The sequence below is a fragment of the Eurosta solidaginis genome, chromosome X (assembly GCF_040869045.1).
Source record: "Eurosta solidaginis isolate ZX-2024a chromosome X, ASM4086904v1, whole genome shotgun sequence".
Taxonomy (NCBI): Eukaryota; Metazoa; Arthropoda; class Insecta; order Diptera; family Tephritidae; genus Eurosta; species Eurosta solidaginis.
Window position 1 is genome coordinate 22,877,851 of NC_090324.1, and position 17,054 is coordinate 22,894,904.

The 17,054-nt window shown below is 41.2% G+C and overlaps 1 protein-coding gene across 6 annotated transcripts in view; it reads left to right on the forward strand.

Moving 5' to 3' along the window:
* Positions 1 to 17,054, forward strand: part of unc-13 — a 4,182,017-nt gene that overhangs the window by 2,846,253 nt on the left and 1,318,710 nt on the right. For all 6 annotated transcript variants that reach the window (XM_067757836.1, XM_067757834.1, XM_067757838.1 and 3 more), the window contains one exon: positions 2,838 to 3,119. In XM_067757836.1, coding sequence (XP_067613937.1) covers positions 2,838 to 3,119 — 282 coding nt within the window. The remainder of the gene's footprint in view (positions 1 to 2,837; positions 3,120 to 17,054) is intronic.

Here is a 17,054-nt window from a genome sequence, read left to right on the forward strand (position 1 = left end):
GGCTTACCGATCGGCAGTGCATGAGACAACAGGCCAAACTCCCGCAAAGGTAATTTTTGGCAATGACCTTCGCCTGTCAGCTGATTTGAAGTTTGGGATAGATGCCGATGCGGAGAGAAATGTCAAGAAATCCACTGGTGTCTTGGAAGAAGAGCTGAGAGAGATACACGATCTTGCAAGGCAACGAGCAAAGATGATGAGTGACAAGATGAAAGCCAGATACGATAAAGCAATTAATTCGGAAGGTTTCCAGGAAGGAGATTTGGTGCTGTTATACAACCCACAACGAAAAAAAGGTTTGTCCCCGAAATTTCAGTGTAATTGGGAAGGCCCATATAAAGTTGTAAAACGGATCAACGATGTAGTGTACCGCATACAAACCATTGGCAAACCACGACCCAAAGTGGTTCATTTGGAAAGGCTGCCAGCATTTAGATCGAGATATTTGTGTGATCGGGACGATCAGACTTACGTGAAGGACAGTGTGACGAATATTTGCAACGCTAAGGGATACTATTATCTCTATGCCTATACTAAGCAGTGATTTGTATGCACATCAACAAATCAATCGTTATGTCTATACATATATCCATACAAGCAGCGGAGAGAAACGCCCAATCACATGCATATATCTCAGATACTCCCAAAAGTAGGCAATCATCTGTGGAAGTATCACTCACATATACACGTGCATATAGCTATGCGGGAAGCTATAATAATCGTGAATCTGTAGTTATAGATGAGAAATTTATAGCTGATAAACGAGTAGTAAATTCTAGAAATAGAAACGCCTAGAAGTATGCGAACGAGACATCACAGATTATAAAAGGAGTTAAAGCTGAGTAAGCAGTAATCAGTTTGATTTAAGCACGCGAATAAAGACGTCTAATAAAGACCATTTTGCATTATTGAATATTGGAGTAATTTATTCAACAGTTTAGTGATTCGAACGTTAGCAAAAGGTTGCAAATAAGCAGAATTGCCCTAAATTAGGTACAATATCATATACATATATATATTTTTTTCTTTTTTCCAAACCTTAAAAGGAAGATCTCTCGAATTGAGAGTCATAATATCTCCCCTGAAATTAAGTGTAAGGTTTCCAGTTTTACCTCAGATACTGGAAATCGATCGCAACCTCTGGAATGCCACAAGGTAGTATTCTCGGTCCAATCTTATTTGTTATTTCCATTAATGGCGTCGGCTTATATTTAAAGCATTCAAATTATTTACTTTATGCTGATGATTTAAAACTGTTTAGGCGTATCACCTCTGCATCAGATGCATTGCTCCTGCAGAGAGATTTCGATGCTCTTAATGTGTGGGCTCTTAATAATCATCTGTGACTTGACAGTATTAAATGTTGGCATATCACGTTTTCTAGATCTACTAGTGCACTTTCATCAACATACTCTATCGCTAATACATATCTTGCATCGGTCAAAGAATCTCGTGATCTTGGTTTCATTTTCAACTCTTCCTTCACTTTCGTTACCCATGTTAACTATCTTATACCAAAAGCTTATGCTAACTTAGCTTTTTTATGGCGTTATGCTAAGGATTTTAAGGACCCATACACTAGGAATATATTGCATAATTCTTTAGTGCGATCCAAATTAGAGTACGCCTCTATCATATGGAATCCCTTTTACACCTCATACTCTGCAAGAATTGAAAGGGTTCAACGTAAATTCATTCGATTTGCCCTCCTTTTTTTCAAGGAGATCTAAATATCTTGACAGTATCTATACTAATTTATTATCCTTAATATTGCATTTTGACATATGGTTTAAAGCTATTGATAAGGCTACAGCGTCAAGGTTATCAGTAAGCTAACTGAATCTCAATCGCAAAATATTGCACTTTCATCAAAGTTTCAAGACTCTAGCTCTACGGAAATTTGGGCATATATTTTTGGTGACACCGTGCTTTTTAGCTATATTTTTATTGAGTACAATATTTTAATGCCATCAAGAATTTTATTTTGCCGCTTTTAGCCGATTTTTTTGCCAGTAGATTTGCTGATTTTTTTGCCAATCTCGCCTATTCGACCAGCAATCATCCTCACTAATCAAGAATCAAGCATTTATTTGTAGTAGTTAAGTGTCGTCTTTATTTCATTTAAGACTACATATTGGAGTTTGGTAAACAATATACAAATAAGACTGTAAAAGTGGTCAGAGCTTGTTCAAACGGATAATTAAACTAGGACTGAAACCGATCTTTTAGTACCTTCTAATTAGTGTATAATTACGCTATATACTTAGATATTTTTATATATGTACATTAGAGTGGGTCGATTTATTAACCGATATCGGGCCATCGATTTTTCGATAGGATTTGGGCTCAGAAAAAAAGTTCCACTACGCATACCCAAAAAAATAATTTTCGAGCCTGCGAAATTTCATTTTTTTGACTTTTTTTTCGACTTTCATTTTTAAGGGTTTCTTCATGACCTACTAAAAAAAGTTTCATTTGATTGTAAAGTTTTCATGTATACCCTGTCCGACCCAAAAATGTCAGCTAAATAGTTTTGTCAAAAAACTGTTATCGCCAACGATTTTAACGGACATTGTTGGGTCGAAAAGGGTATACATATGAACATTTTTTTTAGTAGGTCACGAAAAAAAACTTAAAAATCAAAGTGGAAAAAAGTAAAAAAAATGAAATTTCGCAGGCTTGAAATTTATTTTTTTGGGTATGCGTAGTGGAACTTTTTTTCTTGAGCCCAAATCCTATCGAAAAATCGATGGCGCGATATCGGTTAACTTTCGTCCATACAAATCGACCCACCCTAATGTACATATATCTAACCAATAGTATTTAATTTTTTGAAGCTGTCAGCAGCAACTATGTGGAGTCTCTTCGCAGTCGACATGAAGTACGCGTTAGAAGAGCATGAACAGCATCGACTCTGCAAATCGTCCGCATATATGAATTTACATTTTCGTGTAAAATGGCTCTATAGTAATTATGTTAAAGAGGTATCGCCGTATAAGGGAGCTGTTCCTGAATATCCTGCTTGGTTTGAACCATTCGTTATGCAGTGGTTAAATGAAAATGACGATGTATCCTTAGAGTATCTGCATGGTGCATTTAATCGTGATAAAAAGGATGGGGTAAATATAACGCACAAACATATGCACATATTAATACATATACTGTAAAAAATGCTGCGTCTAGAAAGGATCAGATGTCTAGTTGATAGTGGCTTGTCTTTCTATGTCATGTATATCTCACAGCCTAGTGGAAAAAATTACGGCTCTGAAAGGAGTAAACTCTACTATCAATTTTGTATACAATACTGCCTAAAAAGAAATATAAAAAAAAATTGAGAAAAGTAAAGTGGGCCGTTTATTTTGAAAGTGGCATAAGTCATTTCATGTCGTTTTGGTTCAGTGATAATTTGTTTCTATCTCTCCTCGCCTCCAGTTTGTTAGAGTCCAATATCCAAAAGATGCAATACTTATTATTATTTTATAATTGTAGAACCATCTATATATGCATTCGTTCAAAAATAACAATGCATTTAAGACCACGAGTTGGAAATGATTTATGCCACTTTCAAAATAAACGGCTCAAGTTGTAAATTATAAAAAACCTGTGCACCTAAAAAAATGCTTTCGATTTATCGGGTTATGCTGACGAACAAAGTAACGTAACTAATTTTTTGTAAATTGTGGGATATTGATTATGCCCCTATTACCGTTTACAACTCAACTCTGGTTGGGTTGAAATTTCGCAATTTGGTATAACAGATTACAACTCAACCTGTCAAAAAAAATGTCGGTTGAGTTGTCTAGTCTAACAACTTTTTGTGGCATTACCGTTTACAACCTTGTGTGAGTGTAGTTGTCAAAGACGTCAAAATCTTACAAGTGATTACTAGCAGTTGTATCATACAATTTTGCAGTTCTTTTGAAAAAATGTAACGTTTTACAAGACAAAGACACGTTTCGACCTCCGATTTAAGAATTCGAAAACAAAAATTAAAAATTTAATTTCTAATAAATGTCTAATAAAATCTAATTTCATGTGGATGTTGTATTTTGCCAGATTTTTTGTACATACTAATGCAAAAGGACGTTGGACCCACCCAGGGTTAATTTTACCAATCGTGGCCAAAGGCCGCCAACTCAGAAAGATGTTCTGTGGAACGGGCCTCATATTTCGGACCCTCTCGGGCCATTTTGTGGGTTTCTGAAATATTTTTCTACCGATATAAAATTTTTAATTTCCGCTTTCGAATCCTAAAAACGGAGATCGACACGCGTCTTTTGATACCACCTTTGATAAGAGTTAGGTGGTGCCCGGGCTCATAAAACGTTACCAAAAAAACAAAAAATTTAAAGCCGGTGGTTAAACTTTTTTTAATAAAACAATAATCAAGAATTTTTTACACATTTATAGAAAAAACAACGTTTAAACGAAGGATCACATTGAATAACTTTTAGACTTTATGGAGCGACATTCCGAAATTGGACGAGGCCGGCCGCAGTTCGGATGCAGCCAAAATAGGTGAAATTATGCGAACGTGAGTCCCATTGATACTAATCACTACTCCTGGGAATCCTGTTTTAGAGATAGCTGCCGTCAGCAAGGAATCGGAGTGTGGCGCATAATTTTAAAATACGAACGCGTATGCGGAAATGGTCCTTAATTTTGTTTAGTAATGAGCAAAATGCTTCCTTTCAAATCTACAAAATAACGTCACTAGAAGCTCATCATTTGTCACTTAAACATTTTCTTATTTGGTGCTTGGTAGTTCCAAGGGATAGGAATGATCACGCGAATGTTTTCCGTATCCGCAACATGTCAATCACCAATATTTTCGCCATTATGAAATAGATTTTATATAATATTCGTTTTGCAAAATCAAAAAAATGCTTAAATTTCCGCCACAAATTGATCAGCTGTTCAGTTATCCGTCAAATCATTACTTTCTGAAGTTGGCAACTCAATTCAACTTCAACTGAAATAAGTTGTAATTCGTAATACCAAGCAGGAGTTGAGTAGTCTTAAAGTTGAGTGGTTTTAATTACAACCCAACTAAGTTGAGTTGTAAACGGCAATAGGGGCATTACATTAGGTTAGGTTGAGTTAAACTGGCTGGTAAATAAGACCTCACATAGACGGAATGTGCCCATATTGTTACCAGAATTTATTATTATTAGATATTATTATTTATTTATTTTCACAATAAATTATACAATAAAATTAAAGCTAGGCACTAACGACTAAGGTTTTCAGCCTGCAGTTAAAAAAGTCAGATATGAAAATATAGTTGACAAGTTCTCAGTATTTTTGTAAATATTTTAATATTAGCTATGTTTTTTTTTTACATCTATAGAAGTGTACGCTTAAACTTTCAATGGACTGCTAAGCGTGAAACTTTATACACACCTCTGAAATTGCTGTACATAAAATTAGTACTACTAAATTTTAATAAGCATTATACTCAGATGTAACTGAAATATGTGTCTATGTTTCACCCCTACACTAATTCTATATATCACCTCTTAAAATGGTGCTTGTCTACAATTTATCGCAACTGATTCAGCTATATGTTATACATTATGGCCACCGGAGGTTCGTGTCTCCGATTTTAGGTACACCCTGCTCTGTTGCTAGTTATTTAACCACTGCCGCTAGATGGGTCTCGTAAGCACTACGATAAGCGTTTTCTTTTACGCGCAAACGTAAACGTATACGCTTGTAAAAAAAAACACGGCTATATTCTTCAGATGTAATTGTTAGTAGTTCTGCCATGGTTTTGTTGTAGTTATTACTAATTTTAGTGATTGTATCGCAATCGAATATTAGATGTTGTACAGTTAATTCTGCTTGGTCGCAGAGGTTGCATATCGGTGGTGATGTTCGGGAAAATATGTGGGAATGGGTGAGCAGTGTATGATCCAAGCGTATTCGACTGTATTTTTGAAGGTATCTTTTGGGAATATTGCGTCGGTATATGGCTGCTTTTCCATTAGGGTTAATATTCTTGTATAGATGCTGGTAATTGCCCAAAATCTGCCGTTTGTAGGTACATAGTGCCGCGTTAATGGTTCGTAGGATATCTCATCTAAGCTGTGTGGATTTAAGTTTTAGTGGTGCTAAATTTTGCAGCCTCGTCGGCCATAATATTACCATGATTCCCGGCATGCCCAGGGATCCACATAATTTTAATTTTTTGCGGGAAGCGGATGAGTATATCTCTTATTTCACAAATGGAATCATTATGGTGCGATATGTTCATCACAGCTTTTATGCAGGATCGTGAGTCGGAGCATACCACGTGCCTGCCTTTTTGGCTTTTGAACCACTTTACAGCATAGAGTATAGCTTCGGCTTCAGCAGTGAAAATTGAACTGTCTGGACTGAGTAATGAAAGTTGTATGGTATTATAGTTATGGTTCACAATAGCGTACCCTGTAGCTGATGTGGTTTTGGATCCGTCTGTGTAGTGGAATTCCCATCCGATGCTTCGAGAGATTCAGAAGGATTGTTATGATGTAAGTTTTTTGAAAGAACCATGGTAGTCGGTATGGAACCAATTTTCGACGAGTTGTTTGATTCAGAGCAATCTCTTGGATCTTATAAGCGATTCGCTCTATTGTTGACAAGCAGTTGTTTCTTGTAGATGGTCGGTAACCCTGTGAGTGGCTATTTTTAAAGTAAAGCAGTGTTTTCTCGGTGGGAATCAGAAGCTTTGGTGCAAATTTTCAATATCGAAAAAGTGGGCGTGGTTGTAATCCGATTTCGTTTATTTTAAATAGCGGTCTGAGATTAGCGCCCCTAACGATACCTCAAAACTCACTAAAGTTATCGTGTTTACTGGCGGACGGACGGACTTGGCTAAATGAATTTCTTTTTTCGCCCAGATCATTTTGATATATAGAAGTCTATATCTATCTCGATTAGTTTATGCCGTTACGGATTATAGTTATGCGAACAAAGTTAATATACTCTGTGAGCTCTGCTCAGCTGAGCATAACAAATATAAAACTCAAAACGAAACCGAAAAACATAGCAATAAAATGCTCCTCCACAAAAGCAAGCCCAATTAACTGCACATCATATCACCAACAAAAAAAAAATGTATAACTATGTAGACCTCCAGAAAACGCAATATCTAACATCACTGACCCCCAATTCACATTTAACTTTTCAACTAAAAACATTCACGACAACAACACTACTCTTCAAAACACAACTAACTTCATAAATCCAACCTCCTCTCAAATAAATGAAATTTCTGACTTTGATGAAAACTTTTAAACTATTGTCTCTTTCCGATACATGTATAAGTATATATCACTCTAAAGGTCAATATTTTGACAGTTTTATCGCCTTTTAATTTTTATGGTCCTAAGTATTCTCCAGTGGAATATAAACTGTTACCATAACAACCTGTATGAGCTTCAACAATTAATTTATCAGAAATGCCCTGATGCAATAGCCCTACAAGAAACACACCTAAAATTTGATCCCAATAAACTTAAAAACTACACGCGTATCACCTTTAACACACCATCCACCTTTGGAACAGCAATATTTATCAAAAATTCAATAGAACACACTCGTTTCACTCTTTCCACCAACCTTTGCGCTGTCGGTGTTACACTTTGTGCACAAACGAAAATCACCATAAAATCATATCAACGCTTCCCAAGGCAGTCGGTTCTATGTACCGGAGCGACTCGGGATTTTTCCCGACCAAGAATTGTCATTTCAGTGTAACCCCATTTAATTTGTTGCGTCCCTCCCACAAATTGTCATCCTCCCAGCAGCTCCTTGCAGCGGGACTGCTCCATATTCTCTCGCTCCGGGAAGGTATCGAATCCAATCCGGGCCCGTCTCCTGACCCCGGTCCTGAGAAATGGTTTTGCTGCATCTGCCGGAAAAGAATCTTTTTAGGACGGTCATACTCTGTTCAGTGTGTCTCGTGTAAGGGATGGTTGCATCGGACAGGTTGTTCTGGGCTTGATCCCAAAACCCGACATCCACGTAACTTTTATAAATCTTTTGTGGCTCCTTGCTGTTCACGTCCAAGGGCGTCCCGTAGTCTACGCCTTAGCCCCCCACTACCTTCCAGCAGCCCTGCTGCTCAGCAAGCCACAACTAGTACCCGCTGCTGCTCGCGCCCCGCGGCCCCAACAACTCAAACAGCTGCTACCACTCATTACTACTATCTTCGTAGTAGAGTCGGTAGCAATGCTGAGCTTCAGCCCCTGCCCCCGGCGATGGTAACATTGGTATCCGACCACCTACCTATACTTATTTCGTTCGAGCGTACCGCCGACTTCATCGTTACAGAAAAACGCACTTTCATAAACTTTAAAAAAGGAAAGTAGGACGAATACAAATCTTTTGCAGACAACCTCTTTGCTGCCCTCCCTATCCCGACTGATGCCCGCCAAGGGGAGCGTGCTTTCCGCAAGGTCATTGAATCCGCCTCGGCACGTTTCATTCTCGCCGGGAGAATTCACGAAATTCGGCCTCACTTACCGTCGACAGCTCGACCCAGGCGACCCCCAAATAAGGGATATAAACCAACGCATCAGATTGGTTGTGGATGAACATAAGCAGGCGTAATGGGAGGAGCACCTAAGAGGTTGTAACCTCTCTGCCGGTGTGGGTAAACTTTGGTTCACCGTAAAGTCCCTATCGAATCCGTCTAAGCACAATGGCAAAGTTTCCATCGCCTTCGGCGATAAAGTGCTGTCGGATTCGAAAAAATGTGCGAGCGCTTTCTGCCGTCAATATGTAATGCATTCTACGGTCGACAAAGATAGTCGGAGGGCCAACAGACACGCACATAAACATAAATTCAGCGCGTCACCAATTACCATCGCCGCCAGAGAGGTTTAAGATGCCATTGGTCACGCTCAACCATCCAAAGTAGTGGGCCCAGACGGCATAGCCATGCCGATGCTTAAAAGCCTAGGGAAAGAGGGTTTCAAATACTTAGCACATGTCTTCAACCTGTCTCTTTCCGCCTTTGTCATACCCGAAAAATGGTAAATGGCCAAGGTGGTCCCGCTACTAAAGCCTGGGAAACCAGCTAACATAAGAGAGTCGTATCGTCCGATATCTCTCCTATCGCCAGTAGCAAAGACGCTTGAAGCAATTTTGCTCCCCTACTTCCAAGCAAATTTGCAGCTAGCCTGTCATCAGCATGGCTTCAGAAAACTCCATAGCACTACCACCGCGCTAAATGCCATCAGTACCCAGATAAATTGCGGTTTAAATCAAAACCCCCACCATAGAACAGTACACGTAGCGCTAGACCTATCAAAAGCTTTTGATACGGTCAATCATGGCACGTTACTGCAAGACCTGGAAGGGTCTACTCTTCCCCTATGTCTTAAAAGGTGGACCGCAAATTATCTGTGTGGTTTACAGGCATCGGTGCAATTTAGAAACGAAACATCGAAACCAAGAAGTATTAAACAAGGGGTGCCACAGGGGGGTGTCCTATCCCCACTTTTGTTTAATTTCTATATATCTAAGCTACATTCACCACCAGAAGGAGTCACTATCGTTTCATACGCCGATGACTGCACAATACCGGCCACAGGCCCAGGGCCACAGATCGATGAGGTCTGCAACAGAATAAACGGCTACCTCCCTGATCTCTTCAGTTTTTTTTTCCTCGCGAAACCTGGCATTATCACCGACTAAATCTTCCCCGACCTTATTTACAACATGGACGTCCCAAATGTCGACCATTTTGAACATCCACGGCGATGGCACTACACTACCGACTGTCCTACACCCCAAAATCTTGGGTGTGACGTTTGATCATGATCTAGATTTTGGTGATCACGCAGCCGCAATTGTTCGAAAATCCAGAGCCGTAATAAAATCCTCAAATCCCTTGGTGGCAGTACCTGGGGAAAAGATAAAGAAACGCTCATTACTACATACAAAGCAATTGGCCAGCCGTTTACGTGCTACGCGTCACCCATATGGTCGCCAAGCCTAAAAATTACCCGCTGGAAGAAGCTACAGGCCTGCCAAAATACTGCTCTCAGAATCTCCACGGGCTGTCTTCTTATGTCCCCAGAACACCATCTACATAATGAGGCGAGAATACTCTCCATCAGGGAGAGAAATGAGATGCTAACCAAACAGTTCCTGTTGAATACCCAGAAACCTGGGCATCCAAACAGATATCTGATTGATGAGCCAACACCACCTAGGGGCTTAAGGAGTCATCTCCGTAAGCATTTTGAGGAAATACGGCATCTGAAAACCCAGCCGTATGAAGCAAAAAAACACAAGCATGTCCTTGGTGAACTCCACAAACAGGCGTCGGACCTTTATGTCAGGAATTGCCGGCGAATCCAGTACTCAAAGAAAAGTACCCGAAACCTGTGGAAGAGGATCGTATGCTCCCCAGGGAAATGCGTGTTACTCTTGCTCAACTTCGTTCTGGATACTGTAACAGGTTAAACTCTTACCTATCCAGAATCAACCCCGACATACGAAATGTATGCCCCGCTTGCAATGTGTCCCCACATGACACCAACCATCTCTTTAATTGTAATGTGGAACAAACGCCTCTAACACCCCTTTCATAATGGTCCACCCCTGTTGAAACCGCAAGTTTCCTTGGACTCCCGTTAGAGGATATTGATGACAATTTGTGATCGGTCGCGGCTGTTATGTGGGGCGAAACACTGCTACAACAACAACAACAACCATAAAATCAATATACATTCCTCCTCAAACAAATTTTACAACTAATGATCTAAATATAATCTGCGATAACGCAACTCACCCAATTAGTTTTCTTGGCGACTTTAACGCTAATAGCACCATATGAGGGTCTATCAAAACAGACAAACGGGGAAAAATAATAGAAACCTTTTATCAGCAGTCAAATCTCATTGTATGTAATGACAAATCACCTACCTATTTCTCAACACGTTCCACATTCACGCATGTTGACATAGCACTAGCATCAGCGTGCTTACTTCCATTTCTCTCTTGGAATATCGACACGGGAGCATTCATTGCTCCAAAATTCAACACAGACTCAGGCAATTGGGAAAAATACTCAAAACTAGTTGAACACAAGATTGATAAGCACAGCATTACAAACAATATTAATAACCGTTTTTTTCTTTTTACACGCGTATACGTTTACGTTTGCGCGTAAAAAAAATGCTTATCCTCGCTTAGATAATGCATAGGATACCAATCTAACCATAACTATTTTGGTTAAATAACTAGGTACAGCACAGGGTGTACCGAAACGCGGAGACAGTTTGACCCTTAGCAGTCCATATAAAGTAAACGTCTATAGATTGTGACGGACTAATTCCTGCTGAGGTATGCCCAGTCCGTCCAGAGTTCCTATATTTGGTGGGGGAACCTATTCCGATGAAAATAAATAGACAAAGGAGTTCTGAAAACGTTATAAAGTTTATTTAAAAAGGGATCGATATCCTTAAGAGCTACTCCTATTCTTTGTCCCTGTCTAAATAAGAGTAGCTGAGGTAGAACCCCTCTGCTAGCTCTCCGTCAGTTGGAGTAGAAACCTCCTACTGAATATAAAATAATTCACGAAATGAAGTAGAAACCTTCAGGTCGTGTTGGTCAGTGGTAGAAGCCCACTGACTCGTATGCCTATCTCCTAGCTTCTCATCTTACAAGTTAATTTGTCGCCCTTATATACGATTTTGTACGCCGGTGGACAGTTATTTCCTAAAAACAATTCATTGTAATAATTCCTCAGTTATAAAATTATGTAGGAATGCACGCAGGCAGTCAGTAATTTTACAATAACAATTATAAAAGTTGGAAATGCAAAAATCGAATTCTAGTTAACGCTACTTTCGCTGTATTCTATTGGTACATACATACGCTTACATGCTAACATGCGTTTTCCCTCTTTCCATTATCATACATATGGTGGTACATCGGTATATATATATATATGCATATTTTCGATCATGTATGGCGATTCGCTATCCCGGCATTTCATATCCCAATTTTAGGGAGCCCTAATATACATAGCGAACAATGTGCCAAATCTCGTACGTACGCTTGTTGTATGCCTGCCGTGTTTTCCAGTCTTTGCTTTACCTATCGAATTCGATCATTTGTGTTTATGCGTATGTTCGCTGTCACTTGGTTTTGATGGTGCGTTGGCCTCGTTTGATGCTTTCGGCTTTTGCTTAGCGCGTGCGTTGGTGTGTCGTAAGTATGTAGAGAAAAGTCCCAATTAGTAGCAGCGCTTAGTTTGGCGACTTTTACTGCTGATCTTTGTTTATCCAAATTATTATGTATGTTGTATTTGTGGCTGAGTGCATTGGATGCGCAAAGGGTTGGTTGACCGGCATAATTTTATGTTTTTGTGCATTTCCATTTTCCTTCCAAATGTTTTAGTGTATGTTAGGGTGACCTATATTTGAAACTTATGTGGGCGAAAAATGTAAATATTGTGCTTGCGTGCAACAGTGCGCAAGTCTGGTTTATCCTTCAATTTAGTAAATAATAATTCAATATGCGACCGCATGTATTTGTTTTGACGTGTAATTCATAAAGGTATAATTCATGTCATAAAAATGTATAAATGTTAAATTCAGAGTTAAATTCAATTCTTGTATAACATGTATGTAAGAAAAATGAAAAATAGGTATATGTTGTGAGGGTACAAAACCCTCGGTTTTGGGGTCCTCACACTCCCCCCTCACCTACCGCAGCGAAGCTTACGGTCATCGTGCCGGTGCGTGTGATCCGTACTCGGAAGAAGTGTTCGCTCATACTGCCTTCGTCGTCGCTGTCGTCATGGTTGTTGTTGTCGTTGAGGCTGCCGTTGACCTTACTGTCCATACGGCTTAATATTTCGCTGTCGTCGTTGTGTTTGTTGAGGCTGCCGTTGACCTCGCTGGCCATACAGCTTAATACTTCGCTGTCGTTGTTCGTTGTTGGCGTTTTGCTTCCCTTCCCATCGGCGGTGTGTGACTCCAGTCTATACTGTAAATAAGAAACTGGTGGATTTTCCTTAGGGTTTTCTCACCGTATATGGTGGATTTAAAAAAAATGTGGTATATCATGAGCCTAGTTACAGGGTATATTTATGTGATTATGTAATTGTGGTTAGAGTTTACCGCGCTTCAGTGGTTGATCCGAAGTTCGGGTACTTCTTGAAATGAAATTTCTTCGTGTATGATTTGATACTGTTGCGGTTGGGCGTGTACGTTACTACCGATTTGATTCGAGTTGCAGTAGAATCTCACGTAATAATCCGTTATTCCGGAGTTGTCTCTGGGTGTGTGTTCAATTAGGGCTGCTATAGCAAACTGTCTTCCTGGGTGTAATCTTGCTCCAGGTATCGGTCCTCTGGCGATCTGTACTTGGGTTCCTCGAGCGACCTGTACCTGATTTTCTGGAAATGTTCGTAACTGATTCTCCGTATTGTTTTGCACTTGAGCGTCTCTGTATGCTATCAGTTGTTGGCTTATACTTTGGTCCTCCTCATTTTGTCTCTCGGTCTCTTCGCTGACTCGTGCGAGCGTACCACAGATGGCTACCTCGCTGTTCTCTCTCTGTTGTTGTACCTCGGAGATATTGTTTGTTGTTCGATTGGACGATGTTGACAAGATTTGATCTTCACTAGCGCTCTTCTGTTCATGCCTTTGCTTTCTGGATTCATTGTTGTCGGCGGCGTCGGTTGCGTGGTATGCTTTCAGCTCACTTAAGTGGGCTGTCCTCCTCCTTCCTCTGAAAACTTTGTCTAGCTCTACGATCACTGATGATACAAAGATCGTTACCCGGTGGGGTCCATTGTACCTGGGCGCTAGTTTGGCTGCAAAGTTATCCACCGCTTTTGACAGCTGATGCTCCTTTACCAGCACTAGGTCGCCTATAGCCGGTCACCATTGCCTTCTTCTTAAATTATAATGCTTTGCTTGCTCTGCTGATGTTCGCTCTTGCTTCCGTCGTACCATCTCGAATATCTCCCTCATCTTCATCGATTTCTCCGCTGGATTAGCTGCTCTCTCACCTGAACCGAATGTGTGCTCGTCGTAAAGGCTATTGGGAATCCTTGGTTCTCTGCCTTGTACTACATATGCTGGACTATACCCTGTCGATTCGCATACGCTTGTGTTTAATGCGAGTGTTATCTCCGGTATCAGCTCGTCCCCTGTTCTCTGCTCATTCCCTGAAAACTGTGCTATCATCCTCTTGATGTTGCGGTTCGCTCTTTCTGTCGGATTCTCCTGCGGTGTGTATGGTGCTGTCAGCTGGTGTTTTACGCCAAGCTCCTCCAAATACTTCTTAAAACGTTTGCTCACGAACTGCGCTCCGTTGTCTGTGATTAATACCTTTGGAATGCCAAATCGTGCCAAAATTCTCTCTCTAAATCCTCGTACTACGCTTTCTGTTGTTGCCTTTCTAATTGCCATTATCTCCACCCATTTTGAAGATCTGTCAACGAAAACTAATGCCATTGTATTACCGTGTTTTGAGCGTGGCATTGGACCAACAAAGTCTGCACACACTGTTGCCCACGGTTCTTCTGGAATTTTAGTTAACATCTTACCCGCGGCCTGTTGTTGACTAGGTTTGTATACCTGACATCCATGACATTGTCGTACGTGCTTCCTTACGTCTCTGAACATTCCGGGCCAGTAATATCGTGTCGTCGCTTGGTGTGTCGTGAATTTCCGCCAGCACTCTGCGTCTCTGTGGGGTCGGTACACATAGCTTCCACGGTACTGCGTCTTCACCATCAACTTGACTCTCTATTCTCCTGTAGAGCTTTCCGTCCTCGATCACATAGTCTGGGAATTTCTCCGGAGCCTTTCTTACCTCTGTAATCTTCGCTTTTAGCCACTTGCACTCGTCTTTGCCTTGCTTACTGTCAACGTAGTTAGTTGCTCGTCCATCGGCTGTCTCGAAAGTGCATCTGCCACCACGTTTAGCTTTCCTTTCCGGTACTGTACGTCGAATGAGTATTGTTGTAGTTCTAGTGCCCATCTAGCAATCCATCCCGTCGGACTGTCTATTGCGTTTAACCATTTTAGAGCTAGGTGGTCTGTGATTACCGTGAACGTGTATCCCTCTAGGTAGGGTCTCATCTTCCTTATCGCCCACACTATTGCTAAACATTCTTTCTCTGTCGGGGAATAATTTGTTTCTGCCTTGTTAAGTCGGCGACTTGCATAAGCAATCACTCGTTCTTCGCTGTCTGATCCTTGGGTGAGCACTGCTCCGAGGCCAAAATCGCTTGCATCCGTCTGTAGGCAAAACTTCTTCGAAAAATCTGGGCAAGCTAGTACAGGTGCTTGGGTAAGTGCGGCCTTTAATGCTTCGAATGCCGACTGCTGCTCTTCCGACCACTTCCACTTCCTTCCTTTCTTTAGCATTGACGTCAACGGGTGTGAAACTTGTGAAAAGTCTGAGACGAATCTCCTGTACCACGATACCACTCCTAGGAATCTTCGTAGTTCGCGTAAATTGTTTGGCGGTGTCAACTCTTTGATGGCTGCTATCTTGTCCGGGTCCGTGTGAATGCCTTCCTCGCTAACGACATGACCTAGATACTTTAAACGTTTCTTAAAAAACTCACATTTTTCCGGGTTTATCTTAAGGTTTGCTCTTCGCAGCCGTTGAAATACTTCCGCCAGGTGTATTATGTGTTCTTCCAATGTTTAGCTCGTAATGATGATGTCATCTAGATATGCGAATGCGTAAGGTTCCAACTCTGGTCCTATAACGTGATCGAGTGCCCTCTGGAAAGTTGCTGGGGCTGAGTGCAGACCAGACCGAACGGCATTACTTTCCATTGATATAGCCCACGTCCGGGTACAGTGAATGCGGTTTATTGTTTGCTGTTTTCTTCCATGGGGATTTGCCAATATCCGTTTTTTAAATCGAGGCTGCTGATAAACCGAGCACTTCTCAATCTATCCAGGATGTGTTGGATACGGGGTAACGGGTATGCGTCTGGTACTGACCTTGCGTTAACTTGGCGGTAATCTACGCACAGTCTCCATTTACCATTTTTCTTCCTTGCCAAAACTATTGGTGCGCTGTGCGGGCTTCTAGAAGGTTCGATGCGACCTTTCTCGATAAGCTCATCGATATCCTTATTAAAAATCTCTTGCATCTTGGGATTCTTCGGGTAATATCTTTGTTTTATGGGGCGGTCGTCTCTCATCACTATCTTGTGCGTGGCCACGTTGGATACACCTGACATTTCCTGGAACATCTGTAATTCTTTGTTGAGAAATTTACTCACCGACTCGTCTGTGTTCGCAACTTTTAGGCTGTTATCTTTGTGACTACTTTCATTTCTACTTTCGATCATTGTTCTACAAGTGACCGCATCCTCCTCCTGATTGTTTGTGTTCAAGGTTAGCGTTTGTTCTCCGCATCTCATCTCCATGTTCACCTTCGCTAGGTAATCCGTTCCAAGCACCACTTCGTCGACTGGTCCTGGTAGGATTAGCATTTCATTTCGCAGCACTTGGTTACTCATTCTCACTTCTACATCTACCGCTTCTATGATCGTCTTAGGTTTGCCATCTCCCAGTATCACTCGTGTTTCTATCGCCTTGAATATACCTGTCTTCAGCCTTCTTGCCAATGTTCCACTCACAAAGCTTCGCGTCGCCCCTGTGTCGATTGCTGCTACTACCTCTTCGCCATTCACCGTAATATTCGCCAAGATCCGGCCCTTTGTATGTCTTAACGTGTTTAGTTTTCCCGAGGTTGCGTTCGGGGAGACCCCACTCCTCGGTGCCAATGAGGTCTCTGGCCGTTACCCTGCGTTCGTCTACAACAATTTCGTGTGAGTGTGCCTACTTTTCCGCATGTCCAGCAGAATTCGATGCGAGCGCTACGGCAACCGTATGCGACATGGCCGCCTCCTCCGCATCGTCTGCACGCCGTATTTGTATCGATGTATCTTGGTGCCGGGTCTGATTTCTGGGATGGTTGTTTCTCTGTCTGCTGTTCCCGCTCCTCTGCCTTTATATATTGGTAACGTTCTTCTGGGCGCCTTGGTACAAATGGTCTTGCCGTTGGTCGCA